At 43.3% G+C, this 26588-nt stretch overlaps 1 protein-coding gene across 3 annotated transcripts in view; it reads left to right on the top strand.

The window, feature by feature from the left end:
* Window positions 1–26157, top strand: part of LOC135542693 (kinesin-like protein KIF2A) — a 36181-nt gene extending 10024 nt beyond the window's left edge. For 2 of the 3 annotated variants that reach the window (XM_064969822.1, XM_064969830.1), the window contains exons 2-21: window positions 3461–3555; window positions 4411–4533; window positions 4880–4934; window positions 5039–5155; window positions 9934–10034; window positions 10237–10332; window positions 10415–10469; window positions 10653–10815; window positions 11070–11160; window positions 11383–11446; window positions 11548–11639; window positions 12047–12189; window positions 12317–12521; window positions 13823–13933; window positions 14216–14283; window positions 14557–14679; window positions 23092–23236; window positions 23390–23491; window positions 23746–23881; window positions 24146–26157. In XM_064969822.1, the coding sequence (XP_064825894.1) occupies window positions 3461–3555; window positions 4411–4533; window positions 4880–4934; window positions 5039–5155; window positions 9934–10034; window positions 10237–10332; window positions 10415–10469; window positions 10653–10815; window positions 11070–11160; window positions 11383–11446; window positions 11548–11639; window positions 12047–12189; window positions 12317–12521; window positions 13823–13933; window positions 14216–14283; window positions 14557–14679; window positions 23092–23236; window positions 23390–23491; window positions 23746–23881; window positions 24146–24234 (2174 nt within the window). In that variant the 3' untranslated portion in view covers window positions 24235–26157. The remainder of the gene's footprint in view (window positions 1–3460; window positions 3556–4410; window positions 4534–4879; window positions 4935–5038; window positions 5156–9933; window positions 10035–10236; window positions 10333–10414; window positions 10470–10652; window positions 10816–11069; window positions 11161–11382; window positions 11447–11547; window positions 11640–12046; window positions 12190–12316; window positions 12522–13822; window positions 13934–14215; window positions 14284–14556; window positions 14680–23091; window positions 23237–23389; window positions 23492–23745; window positions 23882–24145) is intronic. The other variant, XM_064969839.1, reaches the window with a different exon arrangement.
* Window positions 26158–26588: the final 431 nt, after the last annotated feature.

The raw sequence follows: 26588 nt of genomic DNA, 5'->3' as shown, positions 1-26588 counted from the left end.
GAAACAACCACCCCAAGGCTCAGAGCGAGTGAAGTTTGAAACGCTATTAGCGCGCGCTAACTAGCCAGCCATTTCACTTCGGTCACACCAGCCTCATCTCGGGAGTTGATAGGTTTGAAGTCATAAACGGTGCAATGCTTGACGCACAACGAAGAGCTGCTGGCAAAACGCACAAAAATGCTGTTTGAGTGAATGTTTACGCGCCTGCTTCTCCCTACCCCACCGCTCAGTCAGATACTTAGATACTTGTATGCTTGTATGCTCAGTCAGATTATATGCAACACAGGACACGCTAGATAATATCTAGTAATATCATCAAACATGTGTAGTTAACTAGTGATTATGATTGTTTTTTATGAGGTAAGTTTAATGCTAGCTAGCAACTTACCTTGGCTTACTGCATTTGCGTAACAGGCAGTCTCCTTGTGGAGTGCAACAAGAGGCAGGTCGTTATTGTGTTGGACTAGTTAACTGTAAGGTTGCAAGATTGGATCCCCCGAGCTGACAAGGTGAAAATCTGTCTTTCTGCCCCTGAACGAGGCAGTTAACCCATCGTTCCTAGGCCATCATTGAAAATAAGAATATGTTCTTAACTGACTTGTCTAGTTAAATAAAGATTAAATAAAGGTGTAAAAAAAAAAATCTGCAAATCGGTGCCCAAGAATAACGATTTCCGATTGTTATGAAAACTTGAAATCGGCCCTAATTAATTGGCCATTCCGATTAATCGGTCGACCTCTAGTCCTTAGTGATGGTGACTCCAAGGAACTTGAAGCTTGCGACACGCTCCACTACAGCCTCATTCACAACAGCCCCCTCGGCCCTCCGTTTCCTGTAGTCCACGATCAGCTCCTTTGTCTTGATGATTTTGAGGGAGAGGTCTCCTTCCTCCCTATAGGCTGTCTCATTGTCGTCTGTGATCAGGCCTACCACCACCACCGTCGTGTCGTTGGTCAACTTAATGATGGTGTAGGAGTCGCGCGCGGCCACACAGTCGTACGTGAACAGGAAGTACAGGTAGGGACTAAGCACGCACCCCTGAGACGCCTCCGTATTGATGGTCAGGTGCTGTTGCCTACCCTCACCACCTGGGTGCGTCCCGTCAAAGTCCAGGATCTGGTTGCGGAGGGCAAGACATGATGGTGAACTGACGTACATAACTTCCTACGGTCTTATTACGCGGACATCTGACCACGTGTTCCACATTTGACTTGCCTCCTCTCAGCCAGTGGGATGTAGGCTGTTTTACATCACTGACACTTACTACCTATGGGTCTCGCGTGCCATTGATATGAAAGAGTCAACTCAAATCTTCGCAATGATAGTCAGCCAAAGGGTTTCCTTATTCTCTTACTGAGTCATTTATTTAGCCTACACTGTGCTTGTGCTGAAGTAGAATCATTGCACGGGTAGAACCCACCAGAGAACAGTCAGAAGACTTAGAGCGTCATAGAGCTCAGGGCTCTAAATAATAAATACTGGAACATGTCGTCGTCCCGAACAGAGTAAGCAGGGAATGTTTGTGTCAGGGACCAGGGTTAGGCCCTCACAAAGACATGGTGGAGGGAGCAGTAAGCTTGCTGGTGATTATGGAGCAGGCTAAGCTCATGCTGCCTGTGTTGTGTGTATTTAGACCAGCAGCTGGGAGGGAGGACAGGGAAAGGGTGACTGATTTCATCATGGTCCCTGATCTGTACTGAACCAAAATGCATAATTATGGATATGATTGTCATTCTCTTCATGGTGATGTATCCTAAATAGGTACACATATATAAATATGCAATATCCTTCTTTGCATATTTGTGTATTATTCTACACACGGGTTTTTTTTTTAATGACCTCTGCCAAACAAGATCAGTTTTGGTTGGACCAGACCAAATCTGAACCAATCATATATGTCTAAAAAAAAAAGAGGGTAAATTCAGTGACATTTGTTTTAATCACTTAATAAATCATAAACAAAATTGTTATCAGTAAAAAACATAACTAATTAGGTTAACTTGTTACTTCTGTGAACTTTCATTTTCCTCCACGAGGGAGAGAAATGAGAAAATATCTTAAAGCTATGTGAGTTTTCGTTAACCTTGGGTTAGGCATGCCGCTAGCGAGACACCTCGACAACATCCAGTGAAAATGTAGAGCGCCAAATTCAAATGACAAAGAGAGTAGAAATAATAAACATTAATAAAAAAAGTTATTAATCGGTTAAAATATTAACTTCTTGTTAATCCAGCCTCTTTGTCAGGTTTCAAAAAGGCTTTACTGGCGAAAGCATACCATGTGATTATCTGAGGACCGCGCCCTGCTTACAAAAGCATACAAACATTTTCCAACCAAGCAGAGGCGTCACAAAAGTCAGAAATGGCGATAAAATAAATAGCTTACCTTTTGAAGATCTTCCTCTGTTGGCAATCCAAAGTGTCCCAGCTACACAATAAATGGTTGTTTTGTTTGATAAAGTCCCTCCTTATATCCCAAAAACTCAGTTTTGTTGGCGCGTTTTGTTCATTAATCCACTGGCTTAAAGGTGGTCAAAACATGCAGACGAATACATCCTAATAGTTCCGGTAAAGTTTGTCGAACCATGTCAAACGGTGTTTATAATTCATCCTCAGGTTATCAATTATCGAAATAATTAATATTTCAACAGGACAATAGCGTATTCAATAGAAAGGAAAAAGAACGAAGAGCGCGCACAGTCACGCGCGCAAACCAATACTGCGTGATTCCATAGACCACTTACCAAAAGGCCTTATTCTAAGTCGTTTTTCAAAAAATAAGCATGAAACCATGTCTAAAGACTGTTGACATCTAGTGGAAGCCATATGAACTGCAATCTGGGCTAAACCCCTTTATAGTCAATAGGCTTTCAATGGAAAACCACTCACATAAAAACAATCCCATTTCCTGGATGGATTTTCCTTGGGTTGTCGCCTGCCATATCAGTTCTGTTATACTCACGGACATTAATGTAACAGTTTTAGAAACTTCAGAGTGTTTTCTATCCAAATCTACCAATTATATGCATATCCTAGCATCTGGGCCTGAGTAACAGGCAGTTTACTTTGGGCACGTTTGTTGTCAAAACGCTTGTCAAAATACTGCCCCCTAGCCCAAAGAAGTTTTAGGAATTTCAAAGCACAGGGCAATGTTTATTAAACTTACTGAAATAAAATGAGTGTTGATATTAGTTGGCAGGCGTCTTCAACATTGTGTGTTGATGTATTTCTAATAACTTTTAAGACTTTTCTGGTATCTGTTTTACCAGAAATCAAAGCCTTTTTTTATTTCAAATTTTCATGATGGAAAAGGGTTGAAAAATGTATATATACCTTTAATTTCTGAAAAATAGACACCCAATTTGACATGCACCTATGAACCTCAGATTTTGGGGCTCATGGATCATTTTACGTGGAAATGACCTTAGATAATGACCAACCACACATGCTTTCTGTTACAGGACGAATACACCAAGCCATGGTCACATCGTTGAATGAAGACAATGAGAGCGTCACCGTGGAGTGGATAGAAAATGGAGACACAAAAGGGAAAGAGGTAAAGAAGCCTAGCGAGGGCCTTGCACCACAGCTGGCATCCACTCAGCTCTTAGGCATTGAGCTCTATGAATAATGCATCTGAAGACATTGTAGAGCTTTGGAGATCAGTCTTCCTGCATGTTCTACAGTTCCGCCAGACAGCACTCTCTGCCCTGAATATACATGAGTTCAGAAATCCTTACAGCAGTCATATTTCCTGAGCTTTGCTGTTGAATACAGATGTTTCTTGTCTTACTGCTCTGCTCCTCTGAGCTACACAGATGTGCCTCCCTGCCCTCTATACACTGTAACATGGGCACATTCTTCACTTTCTAGCTCAGCTAACCAAACCATCAGTCCTCCTAACTTGCTATTATGAAAAATGTAATTAAACAATGCCTGTAATGCTTTCAGTTTGACTTTTGCTTTCAAAAGCAGCTCAAACAGAGAGTGTAAGAATGAACTTCATAGCTGTTGGTTATTTCCGTGCATTACAGAGAAACAATGCATACTCTAGATTGTCCTTTCAGCCAAGCAGTGCCGTGGTATGATATGTAAAGTATATTGTATTAATTCTCCTGCTGAATATTGACATTGAAGAATATGGCTCGAAGGATAATTAAAAAGGGTGAAACCAACTGGTGGTGGACTCCACAGGAAGTTCCAGTGACATTGGTACAATTTTCTGTTAGAAGGTGTGGTAATGACCATTAGGAGACAGATGTACATTGACAGTCCACACTTTCATTGCCACACCACACAGACAGACACGCACACACACCAGAAGGGTAAAGAGAACAGACTAGTGGAAATGTTGAGAAACGACTGTATCAGTTATCTACAATTACAGTAACACATTCTTCTCTCTGTCCAGATTGACTTGGAGAGTATATTTGCACTAAACCCAGACGTGGCCCCAGAAGAGGAGACTGCCCCCAGCCCAGAGACCCCACCTCCACCAACGCCGACCTCTGTGAAGGTCAACAAGATCCCCAAGGTGAGCTCAGTTTTGTTTAGTTTTTTTGTTTTCTGTTATGGACTGCTAGTATAACCACCGCAGGGTGAAGTCTGCTTGTGCAGTGAGTGTCCTCAGTGGCAGAAGAACCACTGAACAGAACAATGGACGCTCCAGTAATAAGAAGTCATCTGATTCTCAGTATTTGTCCATTTTTATAACCCTTATTTTGCAGTCATGTGAGGTAGAAGTGTTCAACTCTTCAGGCTTGTGTTCTAGCAAGCTCGGTGAAATATCTCTCGTAAGCCATGGCTACTGTTTAATCCTCATGTACTTCAGTTATTTTTGTCTAAGTGTTTATCTTACCTCCATCTTTTTTCTTTTGCAGAACCGACGAACAATAGCACCCACTAAGAATGACACTCCGTCCAGGGATAACAGAGGTGTTTTGAGTGACCATTGACAGTTTTTCTTTTATTTGTCTTGGGTGCCATGTTTGATGTGTATAATATAACTCTAACCTCTGTTGTTGTGCTGGGTTCCACAGTGGTGTCGACCAGGGCCAGACCAGCTCAGCCCCAGCAACTAGAGCCTGCTCCCCCTCCCCCTGTCCAGCAGCCAGCCCAGCCCACCCAGGCCCAGACAGCCCAACAGTTAGCCAACGGTAGGAACTACCTACATCCATTTTTGGAGGATTTACATTTTGAGTTATTTAGTCTTTGCAAAATGGAATGTTCTTTCATTTTCACCCTCTTAAACAAGCACTGGGACCTTTTTTTGTTATTTCATGTGTCGTGTGTGTATGTTATAGAATTTTACCAAAAGACTTGATGTTCCTGAATTTCTAAGTTTTGTCGATCATATGTGTATCACAGAAGCGTCAATGCATCATCTAACAAGAAAGGAGTTTGGACAGCTTTGTATGTATCAACTCTCCCAACCCCAATGGTTCATGTTGTCGTGAAACCCTTCCGCTTGCCTCTGAAGAACCTGTAGTTTGTGATTATTACTCACCTTAAAGGCTTCCGCTATATTCAAAGCAGTAATAGGAAAGTATAAATGTAATTCAGCCAGCAGACAGGCTTTCTGGATTTACAGCAGAAAACACTGATTATAGCGCTGCTATGGTCCCCTTTTAAATTCCATTGAGTCTCTATCTCTCTCTCACACACACACACACATATGGGCTTGTGGTAATGGCTGGAGTGGAATGGTATCACATACATTTTGTTGTTACAGCCTGAATTAAAAATGTAATTCAATATTTTTTTCTCACCCATCTAGGCACATAGTACTCTATAATGGCAAGGAGAAAACATGTTTTTAGAAATGTTTGCAAATGTATTGAAAATTAAATTACAGATATCTAATTTATTCACACCCCTGAGGCAATACATGTTAGAATCACTATAACTAGGCCACTCAGGAACATTCTATGTCGTTTTGGTAAGCAACTCCAGTGTATATTTGGCCTAGTGTTTTAGGTTACTGTCCTGCTGAAGGCTGGATTTGTCTCCAGTGTCTGTTGGCAGGCAGTCTGAACACCAGGTTTTTATCTAGGCTTTTGCCTGTGCTTAGCTCTATTCCCTTTTTATCCTAAAAAAACCCTAGTCTTTGCCTATGATAAGCATACCCAATAACGAGAGTGGTAATCAGTGATGTGTTGGATTTGCACCAAACATAATGCGTTGTATTCAGTATATAAAGCTGCATTCTTTGCCACTTTTTTTTGTGTGCACTTTTTGAATATTTTTTGAATTCTTCCTTTTCACTTGATTTTAGTTTTGTAGAGTAACTACAATGTTGTTGATCCATCCTCAGGAGAAAACTATCACAGCCTTTAAACTGTAGTTGTCTTAAAGTCACCATTGGCCTCATCTACCAATAGGTGCCCCTTTGCGAGGCATCGGAAACCTCCCTGGCCTTTGGTTGAATCTGTGTTTGAAATTCACTGCTCGACTGAGGGACCTTACAGATAATTTTATGTGTGGGGTACAACGATGCGGCAGTCCTTCAAAAATCATGTCGAACACTATTATTGCACACAGTGAGTCCATGCAACTTATGTGACTTGTTAAGCACATTTTTACTCCTGAGCTTTTTTAGGCTTGCCATAACAAAGGGGTTGAATACTTAATGACTTAAGACATTTCGGGCGTTAAAAAAATTTATTACAAAATAAAGCTTATTTTTAAAATATTTTTTTCATATATAAACACAGCCATTATGGGGTATTGTGTGTAGGCCATTGACACATTTAAATTAAACAATTAAAAATTAATTCTTTAACACAACAAAATGCGGGAAAAGTGAAGGGGTGTGAGTACTCTCTGAAGGCATTGTACGTACAGTACCAGTCAAAGGTTTGGACACCTACTCATTCAAAGGTTTTTCTTTTATTTTTTTAATATTTTCTACATTGTAGAACAAAACTATGAAATAACACACATGGAATCATGTAGTATCCAAAAAAGTGTTAAACAAATCTAAATCTATTTTATATTTGATATTCTTCAAAGTAGCCACGCTTTGCCTTGACCGCTTTGCACACTCTTGGCATTCTAGTTTTGATGTCTTCACTATTATTCTACAATGTAGAAAATAGTAAAAAATAAAGACAAACCCTTGAATGAGAAGGTGTGTCCAAACGTTTGACTGATACTGTACATACAGTGCATTGGGAAAGTATTCAGACCCCTTGTCTTTTTCCACATTTTGTTACGTTACAGCCGTATTCTAAAATGGATTAAATACACATTTTTCCTCATCAATCTACACACAATACCCCATAATGACAAATCAAAAACAGTTTAAATTTTTTGAAAATGTATTACAAATAATTCAGAGCCTTTGCTATGAGACTCAATTGAGCTCAGGTACATCCTGTTTCCATTGATCATCCTTGAGATGTTTCTACAACTTTCTACAATTGGATTACACCTGTGGTAAATTCAATTGAATGGACATGATTTGGAAAGGCACACACCTGTCTATATAAGGTCCCCCCATTGACAGTGCATGTCAGAGCAAAAACCAAGCCATGAGGTCAAAGGAATTGCCTGTAGAGGCCCGAGACAGGATTGTGCCGAGGCACAGATCTGGGGAAGGGTATGAAAAAAATTGAAGATCCCCATTTAAAGGTCTCCAAGAACACAGTGGCCTCCCATCATTCTTAAATGGAAGAAATTTAGAACCACCAAAACCCTTCTTGGAGCTGGCCGCCCGGCCAAACTGAGCAATCAGGGGAGAAGGGACTTGGTCAGGGACGTGACCAAGAACCTGATGGTTACTCTGAAGGAGCTCCAGAGTTCCTCTGTTGAGATGGGAGAACTTTACAGAAGGACAACCATCTATGCAGCACTCCACCAAAAAGGCCTTTAGGGTAGTGTGGCCAGACGGAAGCTGCTCCTCAGTAAAAGGCACATGAGTTTGCCGTTTTGAGTTTGCCAAAAGGCATTTAAAGACTCAGTTTATGAGAAACAAGATTCTCTGGTCTGATGGAACCAAGATTAAAGTCTTTAGCCTGAATGCCAAGCGTCACGTCTGGAGGAAACATGGCACCAACCCTACGGTGAAGCATGGTGGTGGCAGCAATATGCTGTGGGGTTGTTTTTCAGCGGCAGCGACTGGGAGACTCGTCAGGATCGAGGGAAAGATGAACAGAGATCCTAGATGAAGACCTGCTTCAGAGCGCTCAGGACCTCCAACTGGGGCAAAGGTTCACATTCTAACAGGACATTGACCCCCAGCACACAGCCGAGACAACGAAGGAGTGGCTTCGGGACAAGTCTCTGAATGTCCTTGAGTGGCCCGGACTTGAACCCGACCACCAGACCCTCTTGAGAGATCTGACAATAGCTGTGTACCAACGCTCCCCATCCAACCTGACAGCGCTTGAGAAGATCTGCAGAGAAGAATGGGAGAAACTCTACAAATACAGGTGTGCCAAGCTTATAGCGTCATACCCAAGAAGACTAGAGGCTGTAATCACTGCCAAAGGTGCTTCTACAAATTACTTTATAAAGCGTTTGAATACTTATGTAAATGTGATATTTCAGCTTTTTATTTTTAATACATTTGCAAAAAATCAACTGTTTTTACTTTGTCATTATGGGATATCGATACAATCCTTTCTTGGAGCTCTACGGACAATTCCTTCGACCTCATGGCTTGGTTTTTGCTCTGGCATGCACTGTTAATGGGTGGGACCTTTTTATATAGAGAGGTGTGTGCCTTTCCAAATCATGTCCAATCAATTGAAGTTACCACAGGTGGACTCCAATCAAGTTGTAGAAACATCTCAATGATGATCAATGGAAACAGGATGTACCTGTGCTCAATTTCAAGTCTCATAGCAAAGAGTCTGAATACTTTTGCAAATCGTTCTAAAACCCTCTCTTTGCTTCGTCATTATGGGCTTTTGTGTGTAGATTGATGAGGGAGAAAAACAATTTCATCAATTTTAGAATAAGGCTGTAACATTAATGTGGGAAAAGTCGAGGGGTCTGAATACCTTCCGAATACACTGCACACGAACACACACACAGTAGCCTTTGACACTGCAGTTTCCCCTCAGTAGGTCCTAGCAGAAACAATTGTATTTTTAATTTCCTTCCACTCCCCCTTTGTGTGGTTATCTGCTACCACCGGTGGAATCAGAGACAGACAATCTCGTAGCGCTCTCAATCCCATTCCTGCCTAGCCTGTCTCTGACCTGGCCCTGCTCCCCCAGATTACTGCAGATTATTAATCTTTGCTCTCTGCTTTGAATGACAAGCCTGCAGGCGTTCGGATGGGCTGTATGCTGGAGTAATGGTTGCAGTGGTGCTCAGCCGGATATCTTTGGGTCTGGTGGAATCAGAAGGGATTACTGACCCTCATTTTATACTGCCCTCTTTTCTTAATCCGATGTGGGTGTTCAATTGATGAATTGGGTTTCTATGTTCTAATAATCATATTGGGTGTTTCTGTGCATTTCAGAGTCAAACTAATGTGAGGGGGGGATTTATTGAACTTTTGAGGAACCGAGAATGAAAGTCCCCTATGTACTCATGTCTCAGCTTTCCCCAGTCAAGAAGCAGCGATTTGACTTGTTGTATCAGTGGTTTGTCAGTCAAGAAGAGCCCTGTACTGGTGTAATAGTATAGTAATGTGAATTGTTAGCAGGGAGCTGCAGGATCTGTCATAAAGCCCTTTAGAGATGCAGACTTTGAGAGCTGGAGGCCATGTGTGTAGAGCTGCTGTCCCCCTGGGTGCTAGCCCAGTCCCCCAGCCAGACACCACTCTGTCTGAACAGCCCTAGAGTTAAGGGAAACGCCAGAAGATGGCGAGAGGAAGAGATCCCTTTCAGATAGGCTGAGGATGTGTATGTTCTGTGAAAGGCAGCATTTGTGACGGCCTTTCCTGTTCCTTTTGCCTGAGTTTTCTGTTCCTCTGTGGCAGCGAGGAGGAAGTCCAACTGTGTGAAGGAAGTGGAGAAACTGCAGGAGAAGCGGGAGAGACGACGGATACAACAACAGGAGCTGAGAGAGAAGAAAGCACAGGTACAGGGGAATCCTCCTATCCTCTGACCGCCTCCCTCCACATCTTCTCGAATACCTTTTTTATTTTATAAAATGAGAGAATTGGCTGACTTATTTAATCCCTCTATAGCCATGTTAGTCGTTGAAAACATTGTCTTTCGTGGTTACTTGAAAAATGAATGAACGCATACATTGAACAGTATCTTAACTCTTTCCGTCTCAGGAGGTGGACACCACCGTCCCGAACTATGAGATCCTGTATATGATCAGAGACTTCCGTGCCAGTCTGGACTACCGGCCGCTGTCCACCGCAGACCTGGTGGGTATAGACGACACTGCTCTCTCTGTCCAAATAGAGGATAACCCACAACGGCCTGATCAATTTGTTTTTATTTTGTCAGATTGAAGAGCACAGAATATGTGTTTGTGTGAGGAAACGTCCACTCAACAAGAAAGGTAAGGAGGACTACCTTCATCAAACAGAGCCTTCAATCATAGATGAGGAACGGATCATGAGTTTCCCTACAATGAGCCTTTGGACGGTCCGAATCTGTCATATTCAGGTATTTCCTTATGGCCCGCGCTCAGGGAAACGATCTTCTTTGTATCCTTTCGTTAACATGGCCGTGTGTGTTCCAGAGCTGACCATACGGGACCTGGATGTGATCACCATCCCCAGTAAGGATGTGGTGATGGTCCATGAGCCCAAGCAGAAGGTGGACCTGACACGCTACCTGGAGAACCAGACCTTCCGCTTCGACTACGCTTTCGATGACAGCACCACCAATGAAATGGTTTACAGGTCAGACAGAGAGCGGGCGGTTGTTGCAGTAAAACAACTGTTTTGTTTGACTTGTGGTAATGTATGTTTTTACTGGAATTCAGTCCAGGAGGACTGCTTGCTTTGGATTAGTGTGTGTGTGTGTGTAAACTATTTTGATGGCGTGTGTTTGTTAGGGTGTTTTAGATGGAATGTGTTCAAGCGTGTGTTTTGCTAGACAGTGTGTTTACACACATACACTGATGCTTGGATGTGTGTGTGTGTTTCCCATACAGGTTTACTGCCAGGCCCCTGGTGGAGACCATCTTTGAGAGGGGCATGGCCACGTGCTTCGCCTATGGACAGACTGGTAGTGGCAAAACACATGTGAGCCAGACACACACACCACACACACCAGCCTCCTCATCTTGGCTGCTGATTCGTGCCAGTTATTTCAGCACTCAATTAACAATAACATACATCAGCGACATCCAAGTTCAGTGTGTACAAGCGTTGTTGCATTTCCATTTCTTAAAGGCCTAGACATTTTTTAAATTCATCTTCCAACCCACAAGCAGAACTGTGAATATTGAGGTCTTTGTTTTTCAGACTATGGGTGGAGATTTTTCTGGAAAGAACCAGGATTGTTCTAAAGGAATTTACGCATTAGCAGGCAAGTGATTCTTAGTGGACTATTATGAGGTTTAGTGGTGTACTGCTCAGATCCTATTAAAATGGTAAAACTCTTTATATTTCCCCTTTGTCCTCATTCAGCTCGGGATGTGTTTGTCATGTTGAAGAAACCCTGCTACAGGAAGTTAGAACTTCAGGTGTACGCAACTTTCTTTGAAATCTACAGTGGAAAGGCAAGTGATTTAATGACTTGTTTATTGAGCATCAACTTGTGTTTGACCCGGACTGTAATGGGAAGGTATGTGTATTGATCCAGTGGGTGGTTATGTCGACAGAGTGACAAACTAGTTTTGTGTTAAGTTGACCGTGTGTGGTTGTGTTGTGGTCTTATAGGCGTTTGACCTGACTGTGGCCGTATTGTGGTTGTGTAGTTATTTGATCTGATGGTTGTATTAAACGTGTGTAGTTACAGGTGTTTGAGGATGGTTGTCATTTGTTCACCTGTGTGTGGTTGTGGTCTGTTGACCTGAAAATGTGGGGTTGTGTTGCGTTGTGTAGGTCTTTGACCTGTTGAACCATAAAGCCAAGCTGAGTGTATTAGAAAATAAGTCTGTGGTTATGGTGTGGTCCGGTCCTATAGGTGTTTGACCTGCTGAACGGTAAGGCTAAGCTCCGGGTGTTGGAGGATGGGAAGCAGCAGGTGCAGGTGGTGGGGCTGCATGAGAGAGACGTCAAATGCACAGAGGAAGTCCTCAAACTCATAGAAGTGGGCAACAGCTGCAGGTATTTGTGCAACATCCCAGAGTTGTGATGACATAAACATTGATCTTTTAAAATGTTATTGTGCATTACATTTAAACTCTGTCTCTGTTCCTCTTTCTCTGTACTTCTCCATTTCTGTCTCTCTCAGAACATCAGGTCAGACTTCGGCCAACGCCCACTCGTCCCGTAGCCATGCAGTGTTCCAGATCATTCTAAGGAGGAAGGGGAAAATGCACGGCAAGTTCTCCCTGATCGACCTGGCGGGGAATGAGAGGGGTGCCGACACGTCCAGCGCTGACCGCCAGACACGCCTGGAGGGAGCCGAGATCAACAAGAGCCTGCTGGCACTAAAGGTCAGAAGGGAGAGGTCAGCGGGAGCTGCAGAGGAATCTGACAGAGCCCAAATTGACCAGTTTATTAGGTACACCCATCTAGTTATGGCTTGGACCCCCCTTTGCCTCCAGAATAACCTGAATTCTTCAGGGCATTTAAATGTTGCTCAATTCGTATCAAGGGACCTAACGTGTGCCAGGAAAACATTCCCCATACCTTTACATGACTCAACATGAACCGGGATTTGTCGGACCAGGCAATGTTTTTCCACTCCTCAATTGTCCAGTGTTTGTGATCTTGTTTTTAGCTGATAGGAGTGGAACCCGGTTTTGTCGTCTGCTGCAATCGGCTGACGACTGACGAGTTGTGTGTTCAGAGATACTGTTCTGCACACCACTGTTGTAATGCGCTGTTATTTGCCTGTTTGTGGCCCGCCTGTTCGATTGCACGATTCTTGCCATTCTCCTTCAACCTCTTATCAACAAGCTATTTTCTCCCACAGGACAGCAGCTTACTGGATGGTTTTTGTTTGCTGCACCATTCTCGGTAAACCCTAGACGTGTGTGTGTGTGTGAAAAGCCCAGGAGGCCGGCTGTTTTTGAGCTACTGAAACTGGCGCGCCTGGCACTGACGATTGTACCATGCTCAAAGTCGTTTAGGTCACTGGTTTTGCCCATTTCTAATGTTCAATCGAACAGTAACTGAATGCCTCGATGTCTGTCTGCCAGCTTTATATAGCAAGCCATGGCCACTTGACTCACTGTCTGTAGGCGTGAACCATTTTCAGGAATGGGTACCTAATAAACTGTCCACTGAGTGTATGTCGCGCAGCTGAGAGTGGAGTGTGGTGATGAATGGGTTCAGTCTATCGTCCTGATGAGCCCTTCCCTGCTTGTTGGCAACAACAGCAGCATAACGCTGGTTAAAACTTGTAAAAGGAAGTGGGGTTTATTTCTACGTGCGAGGGAGAAATAACTTGTTAGTATTGGTCACCATTTAGATTTGGTCACTATCTCTGTTTTGTTCCATCCCACTTGATTGTAGTTTGAGTAGGATAGCAGCCAATACACGAGAAATAACTTGTAATATTGGTAGTACCATCAGCGATTACAGCTCCATCGTGTGCTGTCTGACATGTTTCTTTGATTCAGCTGAGCAGAACTAACAGTCCTCGTTGGAAATAACCTAATGTTATAGAAATGGTCAACTGCATTTTTCCTGTCCCCCTCTCTCAGTATGTGTATATCTGTCAGTCAGCCAGCCAGTCAGGCCTTGCAGTAGACCGACTGTAGCTCATCATGTCTCTCTTTAACCCTACCAGGAGTGCATCAGGGCGCTGGGCCGGAACAAACCTCACACTCCTTTCAGGGCCAGCAAGCTCACCCAGGTCCTCCGAGACTCTTTCATAGGGGAGAACTCCCGCACATGCATGGTGAGTTCATCATTAGTTATTGGATTTGGTAATTGGTGATTTCACTCTCCTCACTGGCATTGGGCTCAGTCATCTCTGATTTTATGAATAATTTCTATTAAAATAAACTTTAAGATTCCTGGGCCTATGACTACACTGAACATGTAGAGGTCAGTATACAGGGTATATATTCTCCTCACTTTGAAAGTAAACACACTTTATGTAAAAGACAGGCTTCCTTACTAGATCTTTTGTATTTCCCTTACTGCCACTGAGTTTCTCCTTACCTCTTGTCCCATCCAGATAGCAACTATCTCGCCTGGTATGACGTCCTGTGAGAACACCCTCAACACGCTACGCTATGCTAACAGGTGGGCACACATGTTACAGCTGGCCATGGGAATATGTCTCGTACACCTGTGCTTTCCAGCTGCGATCCGCAGAGAACTCTAGTCTGGGTACATCTGCCGGCAGCAGTTTGATCAGATGTAGGCTCCATATGTGAAAGACTGAAGGAGAGCCGCTGTGGTGATGGTGAATGTAAAATAACTCTTGTCTGTAGCTCTGTGTCCTGACCCTCGTCTCTTCTCTCGTCTTTCCTGCTCGCCCTCCCCTCTTCCTGCTCTGGGCCTGGTGCTGTGCAGAGTAAAGGAGTTTGGGATCAGTCCCTCAGACATCCCCTTCTCCCAGGGCGGTGGAAGTCGCTCGGAGCTCTCGGAGCTCTCGCCCACCTATGAGTATGATGACTTTGCTACCTCTCCCAGCAGGTCAAGCACTTTCCCATTGCGTGCGCGCATAACACACACACTGCACACGTAACTTTTCTGCTGCCCACACATATACTTATCTACATGCATTTCCTGTATGCATATATTAGTTGTAAAATACACATGAAACACTTCTTCTTTGTTCCATCGTTCTCACCAGTCTCTGTGGAGGACTTGTTCACACGTCTTCTTTTCCTTCCCCTTTTATTTCATCTCCATGACATGTTCTTTCATCCTTGGCATGCACTTCTCCTTTCATCTCTTGCTGAGGTTGTGCTAACTGTGAATGCTGCTGTTCTTCTCATACTCTCTCATGGATGATAACAGGCGCCCTATTAGTTAACCCACTAAGGTCAATGTCCATGCCCCCTGCGGAAATGTAATTAGCTTAATCAAAAAAAAAAACATTTAAAAATCTGTCTGTTTTAAGCTAGAGATGGGCAGTGGGTGCGTCTCAATCCACCGCATCCGCTTATATAAGACTTCCACATCTGTGGTGGAAGGTGACAGAGCTAGAAAGGTGTTTGTCAGACCCTGCGACATCCCGAAAATCGGTCTTCTCACAAAATTGTCCGTAACGTCTGAACGGTTTGGCTTACAAACTATTACGTGTTTCTCTTCAACCCCCACAAGCATCTTGGGACTCGTCTGAAGTTGTTTTGCTCTAGGATGCCCACGGGCCTCACAAGACTCGTCTGAAGTTGTTTTGCTCTAGGATGCCCACGGGCCTCACAAGACTCGTCTGAAGTTGTTTTGCTCTAGGATGCCCACGGGCCTCACAAGACTCGTCTGAAGTTGTTTTGCTCTAGGATGCCCACGGGCCTCACAAGACTCGTCTGAAGTTGTTTTGCTCTAGGATGCCCACGGGCCTCACAAGACTCGTCTGAAGTTGTTTTGCTCTAGGATGCCCACGGGCCTCACAAGACTCGTCTGAAGTTGTTTTGCTCTAGGATGCCCACGGGCCTCACAAGAGAACTAGGATGCCCACGGGCCTCACAAGTCTGAAGTTGTTTTGCTCTAGGATGCCCACGGGCCTCACAAGACTCGTCTGAAGTTGTTTTGCTCTAGGATGCCCACGGGCCTCACAAGACTCGTCTGAAGTTGTTTTGCTCTAGGATGCCCACGGGCCTCACAAGACTCGTCTGAAGTTGTTTTGCTCTAGGATGCCCACGGGCCTCACAAGACTCGTCTGAAGTTGTTTTGCTCTAGGATGCCCACAGGCCTCAGGTCCACCGGTATCAGTTGAAAAAATATATGGAAGTACTGTATATATGGAGACTGTTTAGTGACAAGAATAAGGGGTTAAATACATAGAAAATGACATGTTTCCAGATCTTATGTCTCTCAGATATAGGATAGACACTTCAAAACAAACTATCTTTTAGTTTTTTTGTGGGGGGGGGGGGCGCGCTCTATCTGTTCCATGTAGGGAATCTGTTATTCAATGCGTTTGTATGGGCGAATAGCAGTAAGGCCAAATACAACTTTTCATTAAATAATTGTTTTATATATGTATTTATTTTTTAATATTTCATGGGGTCTTATAATTCAAAATCAAATAGCAAAATTATCCTTGATATTTGGTATTTATTAGGATCCCCATTAGCTGCTGCAAAAGCATCGGCTACTCTGCCTGGGGTCCACATGAAACATGACAGTACAGAAATAGATGCATTTCAAATGTCACGCACGGCCTACATATCAGTACATACACACAATATCTAGGTCTAATACATAGTACATTGCAAATTACAATACAATATATAGGTTCTGTCTCTTCACAGTCCCCTTTGTGCAGTAAGGTGTTATTTTATTTATTTTTTAAATGGTTTTATTGCTAGCTTGAGTTACCTGCTGTGGCAGAGTTCCATGTAGTCATGGCTCTTTTAATACTGTGTGTTACCCAGCCTCTGTTCTGGACCTGGGGACTGTGAAGAGACATCCGGTTGCATGTCTTGTGTTGTACCGATGAGTGTCTGAACTATGTGCCAACTGCTTCAACAGACAGTTCGGTACCTTCAACAGATCAATCCGTTGCACAAAGACCAATAGTGATGCAGTCAATCTCTCCTTTTTGAGCCAGGAGAGACTGAAATGCATATTACTGACACTTTCCCTCAACGTACATCTAAGTGCGATACATGCTGCTTTGTTCTGGACCAACTGCAATTCACATATGTCCTTCTTTGCCGCACATGTCCACACAGCTGGGCAGTACTCCGGGTGCGATAAAACTAGGACCTGTCTGGTCAATTGAGATGTCAAGAAGGCAGAGGAATGCCCCATTATGGACAGACCTCTTCCCATTTTAGCAACCATTGAGTCTGTTTTGACCATGACAGCTTTCTATCTAGGGTTACACCCAGTTTAGTCTCCTTAACTTGCTCAATAGCCACATTTTTCAATATTAGATCTAAACGAGGTTTAGCGTTGAGCAAGTGATTTGTCCCAAAAAGGTTTTTGGGTTTTGAGATATTTAGCACAAGCCTATTACTAGCCTATTACTATTACCCATTCTAAAACTGACTGGAGCTCTATGTTAAGTGTCAGTTATTTATTTTACTGTTGTAGCCGTCGTGTATACGGTTGAGTCGTCAGCATATATACAGTTGAAGTCAGAAGTTTTCATATTCTTAGGTTAGTCAATAAAACTTGTTTTTCAACCACTCCACAAATTTCTTGTTAAACTATGGTGTTGGCAAGTCTGTTAGGACATCCACTTTGTGCATGACACAAGTCATTTTTCCAACAATTGTTTACAGACAGATTATTTCACTTATAATTCACTGTATCACAATTCAAGTGGGTCAGAAGTTTACATACACTAAGTTGACTGCCTTTAAACAGATTGGAAAATTCCAGAAAATTATGTCATGGCTTTAGAAGCTTCTGATAGGCTACTTGACATCATTTGAGTCAATTGGAGGTGTACCTGTGGATGTATTTCAAGGCCTACCTTCAAACTCAGTGCCTCTTTGCTTGACATCATGGGAAAATAAAAAGAAATCAGCCAAGACTTCAGAAAAAATGTTGTAGACCTCCACAAGTCTGGTTCATCCTTGGGAGCAATTTCCAAACACCTGAAGGTACCACGTTCATCTGTACAAACAATAGTACGCAAGTATAAACATGGGATCACGCAGCCGTCATATCGCTCAGGAAGGAGATGCGTTCTGTCTCCTAGAGATGAAAGTACTTTGGTGTGAAACGTGCAAATCAATCCCAGAACAGCAGCAAAGGACCTTGTGAAGATGCTGGAGGAAATGGGTACAAAAGTATCTATATCCACAGTAAAACGTGTCGTATATCGACATAACCTGAAAGGCCGCTCAGGAAGGAAGAAGCCACTGCTCCAAAACCGCCATAAAAAAAGCCAGACTACGGTTTGCAATTGCACATCGGGACCAAGATCGTACTTTTTGGAGAAATGTCCTCTGGTCTGATGAAACAAAAATAGAACTGTTTGGCCATAATGACCATTGTTGTGTTTGGAGGAAAAAGTGTGAGGCTTGCAAGGCGAAGAACACCATCCCAACCGTGAAGCACGGGGGTGGCAGCAGCATGTTGTGGGGGTGCTTTGCAGCAGGTGGGACTGGTGCACTTCACAAAATTGGATGCAATCATGAGAAAGGAAAATTGTGGATATATTGAAGCAACATCTCAAGACATCAGTCAGGAATTAAATCTCGGTCGCAAATGGGTCTTTCAAAGGGACAATGACACCAAGCATTCTTCCAAAGTTGTGGCAAAATGGCTAAAGGACAACAAAGTCAAGGTATTGGAGTGGCCTTCACAAATCAAATCCAAATCAAATGTATTTATATAGCCCTTCTTACATCAGCTGATATATCAATGTGCTGTACAGAAACCCAGCCTGAAACCCCAAAAAGCAAGCAATGCAGGCGTAGAAGCACGATGGCTAGGAAAAACTCCCTAGAAAGGCCAAAACCTAGGAAGAAACCTAGAGGAACCAGGCTATGAGGGTGGCCAGTCCTCTTCTGGCTGTGCCGGGTGGAGATTATAACAGAACATGGCCAAGATGTTCATAAATGACTAGCATGGCCAACTAATAGTAATCACAGTGAACAGGTTAGGGTTCCATAGCCGCAGGCAGAACAGTTGAAACTGGAGCAGCAGCATGGCCAGGTGGATTGGGGACAACGAGTCATCAAGCCAGGTAGTCCTGAGGCATGGTCCTTGGGCTCAGGTCCTCCGAGAGGGAGAAAGAAAGAGATAATTAGAGAGAGCATACTTAAATTCACACAGGACACCGGATAAGACAGGATAAATTCTCCAGATATAACAGACTGACCCTAGCCCCCCGACACAAACTACTGCAGCATAAATACTGGAGGCTGAGACAGGAGGGGTCAGGAGACAATGTGGCCCCATCCGATGATACCCCCAGACAGGTCCAAACAGGCAGGATATAACCCAACCCACTTTGCCAAAGCACAGCCCCCACACCACTAGAGGGATATCTTCAACCACCACCTTACCATCCTGAGACAAGGCCGAGTATAGCCCACAAAGATCTCCGCCACGGCACAACCCAAGGGGGGGGGGGGCAACCCAGACAGGAAGACCACGTCAGTGACTCAACCCATTCAAGTGACGCACCCCTCCTAGGGACGGCATGGAAGAGCACCAGTAAGCCAGTGACTCAGCCCCTGTAATAGGGTTAGAGGCAGAGAATCCCAGTGGAGAGAGGGGAACCGGCCAGGCAGAGACAGCAAGGTCGGTTCGTTTCTCCAGTGCCTTTCCGTTCACCTTCACACTCCTGAGCCAGACTACACTCAATCATAGGACCTACTGAAGAGATGAGTCTTCAATAAAGACTTAAAGGTCGAGACCGAGTCTGTGTCTCTCACATGGGTAGGCAGACCATTCTATAAAAATGGAGCTCTATAGGAGAAAGCCAAGCCTCCAGCTGTTTGCGTGGAAATTCTAGGGAGAATTAGGAGGCCTGCGTCTTGTGACCGTAGCGTACGTGTAGGTATGTACGTCGGGACCAAATCGGAAAGATGGGTAGGAGCAAGTCCATGTAATGCTTTGTAGGTTAGCAGTAAAACTTGAAATCAGCCCTTGCCTTAACAGGAAGCCAGTGTAAGGGGGCTAACACTGGAGTAATATGATCAATTATTTTAGTTCAAGTCAGTATTCTAGCAGCCATATTTAGCACTAACTGAAGTTTATTTACGGCTTTATCCGGGTAGCCGGAAAGTAGAGCATTGCGGTAGTCTAACCTAGAAGTAACAAATGCATGGATACATTTTTCTGCATCATTTTTGGACAGAAAATTTCAGATTTTTGCAATGTTATGTAAATTGAAAAAACTATCCTTGAAACAGTCTTGATATGTAAGGCAAAAGAGATCAGGTTCCAAAGTAACGCAGAGGTCATTCACAGTTTTATTTGAGACGACTGTAAAACCATATATATATATTTTTTTATTTTATTTTTTTATTTCACCTTTATTTAACCAGGTAGGCTAGTTGAGAACAAGTTCTCATTTACAACTGCGACCTGGCCAAGATAAAGCATAGCAGTGTGAACAGACAACACAGAGTTACACATGGAGTAAACAATTAACAAGTCAATAACACAGTAGAAAAAAAAGGGGAGTCTATATACAATGTGTGCAAAAGGCATGAGGAGGTAGGCGAATAATTACAATATTGCAGATTAACACGGGATTGATAAATGATCATGTACAGGTAGAGAAAATATTGAAAACAATAGTGGTCCTAAAACGTAACTTTGAGGATCACCGAAATTTACAGTTGATTTGTCAGAGGACAAACCATTCACAGAGACAAACAGATAAGATAAACCAGGCCAGAACTTGTCCGTGTAGACCAATTTGGGTTTCCAGTCTCTCCAAAAGAATGTGGTGATCAATGGTATCAAAAGCAACAGATTTTTCAAAATTTGTTGAGAGGAATGGGAGATTCGATATAGGTCGATTTTAGTTTTTTAATATTTTCTGGGTCACGGTTTGGCTTTTTCAAGAGAGGCTTTATTACTGCCACTTTTAGTGAGTTTGGTACACATCCGGTGGATAGAGAGACGTTTATTTTGTTCAACATAGGAGGGACACGCACAGGAAGAAGCTTTTTCAGTAGTTTAGTTGGAATAGAATCCAGTATGCAGGTTGAAGGTTTAGAGGCCATGATTATTTTCATCATTGTGTCAAGAGATATAGTACTAAAACACTTGAGTGTCTCCCTTGATCCTAGGGCCTGGCAGAGTTGTGCAGACTCAGGACAACTGAGCTTTGGAGGAATACGCAGATTTAAAGAGGAATCTGTCATTTGCTTTCTTATGATCATGATCTTTTCCTCAAAGAAGTTCATGAATTTATTACTGCTGAAGTGAAATACATCCTCTTGGGGAATGCTGCTTTTTAGTTAGCTTTGTGACAGTATCAAAAATAAATGTTGGATTATTTTCCTCAATTAAGTTGGAAAAATAGAATGATCAAGCAGCAGTGAGGGCTCTTCAATACTGTACTGTCTTTTCAAGCTAGTCGGAAGACTTCCAGTTTGGTGTGGCGCCATTTCCGTTCCAATTTTCTGGAAGCTTGCTTCTGAGCTCAGGTATTATCTGAATACCAGGGATAGTTTCTTATGTCAAAGCCCTGACCTAAATCCTATAGAAAATTTGTGGGCAGAACTGAAAAAGCGTGTTCGAGCAAGGAGGCCTACAAACCTGACTCAGTTACACCAGCTCGGTCAGGAGGAATGGGCCAAAATTCACCCAAATTATTGTGAAAAGCTTGTGGAAGGCAACCCGAAACGTTTGGCCCAAGTTCAATAATTTAAAGGCAATGTTACCAAATACTAATTGAGTGTATGTAAACTTCTGACCCACTGAGAATGTGATGAAAGAAATAAAAGCTGGAATAAATCATTGTCTCTACTATTATTCTGACATTTCACCTTCTTAAAATAAAGTGGTGATCCTAACTGACCTAAGACGGGGCATTTTTAGTAGGATTAAATGTCAGGAATTGTGAAAAACTGAGTTTAAATGTATTTGGCTAAGGTGTATGTAAACTTCCGACTTCAACTGTAGACACACAGGCTTTATTCAAGGTCAGTGGAAGATAATTTGTAAAAACAAACAATAATGGCCCTAGCCGGCTGACCTGCGGAACACCACACTCAACTGAATTTGCATGAGAGAAGCTCACATTAACAACAAAAAAACTATTAGATGGGTAACACTCTCAATCCATAATAAGTATGACTTACTTAAAACAATTCCATATAGCTTAGAAATGTCTAAACTCTCAGATATTGGGCAGACACTTCAGAACAAACTTCCTTTCGACTCTTTGGGGAGACTATCTGTTCAATGTAGTGACTCTGTTATTAAATGTGATTGTATGGGCTAATAGCAGGCCAAAAATATTTTCCCATAAATATTTTGTATATATTTTTCATACTTCAAGGGGTCTTAAAATTCTAAATCCAAAAGCAATGTGATCCTTGGTATGACCTTAAAACAATTCCATATAGCTTAGTAGTACCCTTCCCCGGCTTACAGGGCTTAGACTCTTATGGGTTAACACCTAATATTTGACTGATCAGTTTATACTGTGTTAGAGGATAATGCCGTGGCTAAGTACATACATGCCACAGATGCAATGAGACCAGCCGGTTTGTTCCACCTCCCACTGCTACAGTAGTAATCCCAGTCCCCACCCAGTCAGTCAGTGGGTCAGACACAGGTCAATAAGGTCATTTTCACTGTACTGGACCTTATCAGCTCAGTCACACCCCATTAAATACAAGCCCAGATTCTAGCAGTGTAAACAGGCCTGGCCTTATGGACTGTCCGCAGCACTCATTGTGCTCTACATGCAAGTAGCCTGAGTACCAGTATATTTGTGCTATCATGCAAACTCCTTGTCACTCATTCTCGTGCAAAACATGGCTAACATGCAAGAGCCCCGTTGAAACAGGTTCTATAGCATTATCAGTTAGAGATACTTTAGTGGGGAACAACTGAACAAGCTCTCCGAATTTGACTAACATTAGCTATTCTCATATTGCTTAATTTGGTTTCATCAAGGGAAAAAATAAAAGAGACAGTTTCACTGTGAACTAAAATGGAGTGTCTTTCTGCTGGCTAGAGTTAAAGGCAACCAATAAGACACAGATGGAACCCCGTTGGCTGTGCATGGTGTCATGATGGTGTCTTGGCATCTATTCAATGGGCCAAAACATTCAGTCAGAAATGTATTGCATAGAACTTGCATAACTTAATATACTTAGAAATGACTGTGACTACCTTCATCATTCTGAATGTTGGGCCCTTAGTGAAGATGCCCATGTTGAGTGTAGTGTACTTAACTGGGCTGAGCAGCAGTTTGTTAGCTGACCGAAGGTGTTGATTGACCCACAGAGTGAAGGAGCTGACGGTGGACACTAATCAGGTGATAGAGGGGGTCCGGCCCAACATCCATGTGGTGGACCAGCTGGATGATGACTGGGACCACCTGGGCAGCTCCCCCCAGAGAGATGACCTCAAACTGCTCTGTGAGCAGAACGTAAGCTACACTCTTAATGCACTCCTATGATCACACACGGCATTTATCCTCAATGGTTTTCTTACTGTGTGCATGCATTTGCCTCCATTTCCCCAATAGAGGTGTTGTGTCTGGTGATGCTGGTTGTGTGTCTTGACTGTTTTCTCTCCCCAGCTGGAGGAGGTGTCCCCCCAGCTCTTAACCTTCCATGAGGCTGTCTCTCAGATGGTGGAGATGGAGGAACAGGTGCTGGAGGACCACAGAGCTGTCTTCCAGGTCAGGCTACATTAACAACTGGCTCCTCTTAGATCCTTTCACATATCGTTAGTGAGGAGGCTCGAAATCTGAGATGAATGAATCTGCAAGCTTGAGGTCCTGTGAAGTGTGGCGCCACGATCCATGAAATGCTCTAAATCAGGTTCTTCAAACTAATGTGATGCTGACACTATAGGAGCAGAATAATTGATTGAGGAATATGTTTCAGTGGGAAGATGAGATGAGTAAGTGAGATGCTAATGTGTGTGTTGCAGGAGTCTATCCGGTGGCTGGAGGATGAGAAGGTTCTGCTGGAGATGACTGAGGAGGTGGACTATGATGTGGACTCTTACGCCACTCAGCTGGAGCAGATCCTGGATCAGAAGATTGACATCCTCACGGAGCTCAGAGGTAGGCATGGACATAAATGTTATGTGACATGGTACCGTTTGTCTGATGGAAGATAATCTCTTAGGGATGAGTGAACTCCTGGCCAATACAAGACTGCATTTGTATTATTTACCTCCTGAGGTTCTTTTTCAATCTTTTGTTGGTTTGTCTCTATGCAGATCACCGTTGACATTCATTCGTAGGTTCACTTTTATTAATGTGAATCATGGTATTTTTTGATAAACAATAATATCTAATCCACTGTCTGTGCTCCTCTTTCCTCAGATAAAGTCAAGTCGTTCCGCTCGTCACTTCAGGAAGAAGAACAAGCCAGTAAGCAGATCAATCCTAAGAGGCCACGTGCCCTGCTGTAGACCAGGCCAGGGAGGGGCAGTAGCACATACAGGAACATATACACTAGATGCACTATATATACAAAAGTATGGACACCCCTTCAAATTAGTGGATTTGTGGACTTACTGAAGATCTCAATGACTTCCAATGTGGCACCGTCATAGGATGCCACCTTTTCCAACAAGTTAGTTTGTTAAATTTCTACCCTGCAAGAGCTGCCCCGGTCAACTGTAAGTGCTGTTCTTGTGAAGCATTTAGGAGCAACAACGGCTCAGCCGCCAAGTGGTAGGCCACAAGCTCACAGAAAAGACCCGCTGAGTGCTGAAGCGCGTAAAAAATCATCTGTCCTCTGTTGCAACACTCGCTACCGAGTTCCAAGCGACCTCTGGAAACAACGTCAGTAATAGAACTGTTGGTCGAGAGCTTCATTGAAATGGGTTTCCATGGCCAAGCAGCCGCACGCACACAAGCCTAAGATCGCCATGGGCAATGCCAAGCGTCGGCTGGAGTGGTGTAAAGCTCGCTGGCATTGGACTCTGGAGTATTGGAAACGTGTTCTCTGGAGTGATGAATCACTCTTCACCATCTGGCACTCTGACGAACGTATATGGGTTTGGCGGATGCCAGGTGAACACTACCTGCCCCAATGCATAGTGCCAACAATAAAGTTTGGTGGAGGAGGAATAATGGTTTGGGGCTGTTTTTAGTGGTTCAGGCTAGGCCCCTTAGTTCCAGTGAATTTTAACGCTACAGCAAACAATTATATTTTATACGATTCTGTACTTGGGGAAGGCCCTTTCCTGTTTCATCATGACAATGCCTCTGTGCACAAAGTGAGGTCCATACAGAAATAGTTTGTCAGATTGGTGTGGAAGAGTTTGCCTGGCCTGCACAGAGCCCTGACCTCAACCCCATCTATCACCTCTGGGATGAATTGGAATGCTGACTGCGAGCCAGGCCTAATCGCCCAACATCAGTGCTCGATCTCACTAATGCGCTTGTGGCTGAATGGAGGCATGTCCCCGCAGCAATGTTCCAATGTCTAGTGTAAAGCCTTCCCAGAAGAGTGGAGGCTGTTATAGCAGCAAAGGGGGACCAACTCCATGTTAATGCCCATGATTTTAGAATAAGATGTTCAACGATCAGGTGTCCACATATGTTTTGCATTGTAGTGTACTTAACACAGCTGTCTCACCCTGTCACAACCGCCTGTGAAAAGACAAAGGAAAGGACTCATTTGTTTACCAATCAGGGTCACGGATGTCACCAGAAATAACTGGAGGGGAATGCAACCTTGGATCCATTTTTTTTTTGTTGCTGATTTTAAAATGTTCTGGTTTTTTTTCCTGTTCTATTTTATTTATTTACTTCTCTTTTTTCCCGTATTTCTTTAAATTGAACGGCTGTTGACTTTGCTTCATCATAGACCTCTCCCTTGTTGGTTGTACTTTAGGGTTCTACGATACCAGTGTTGTGGATTCTGGTAGGTCTGACTGACATGTAGCCATGTGCCACTCTGTATGTTGGCCTCCATCATACATGTGGCTGGGTCACTCCTCAGTTAACACTCTACAGCATATAGATGTTACTCTGTAGGACCAGTCTTTCTCTTGCTCCTCTGAGTTTGAGAGGTGTCAAATCAAGCTGTGCTTCTTCTCGTATTGTCTTTCCTCCCTCTTGTATCCATGTTTTTTCCTCAAAGAACAGTCTATAGTTTGATTCAGTTGTTCATGTTTTGTGGCGACCCCAGTTAATTTGTTACCCCTTTTACTTTTATACTGTGAAGTCATTTCACTCACTTTGTAAAAAAATAAATAAAAAATGGAGCAAAAACCACTAACAAATGTATAGTAAAAACCACTGACCTACTGCTGCATATGTTACTCAGTGTTTGCACCAGATGTAACATTGGCTCAATAAAGAACCACCTGTTTTGATTTGAACTTTGACCTGCACCAATGAATTGACGTGTGGTGACATTTAATTCTTTATATGGCATTAGAACCTCTAGTCTTCCCTTGAGCTCTGAAAGAAATGCATGTGGTCAAAATACGACAAAGGATGTAGGTTGGGTATGACAGGGCTGACGAGCCCTGTGTGTATGATGAAAATGTCTGTTTTTCAGTCTTCATACGTAGGTAGTAAAGGCTCTGACAGTGGTTGATAATGATAGGCTTTACATTTGTCTGCTTAGTAAGCAGTGTGATGTTCTGTGTTTGTAGGGCCCAGAGAGACAGCAAAAGTTGCCAGGAAGGGAGACTGTGGTGACTCTGGCCCTGTCACTCAGCAGTAGTAGTCAGTGACACCAGCAGCGCCATCTAGAGGCAGACTTCAGCTTCATCGTGAGGACAGTCCGCACAGGGAGACACCAAGG

This window comes from Oncorhynchus masou, chromosome 1 (genome assembly GCF_036934945.1).
Source record: "Oncorhynchus masou masou isolate Uvic2021 chromosome 1, UVic_Omas_1.1, whole genome shotgun sequence".
NCBI classification, from domain to species: Eukaryota; Metazoa; Chordata; class Actinopteri; order Salmoniformes; family Salmonidae; genus Oncorhynchus; species Oncorhynchus masou.
The sequence above is the reverse complement of the archived record's forward strand: the minus strand, read 5'-3'. Positions and strand labels throughout refer to the sequence as shown.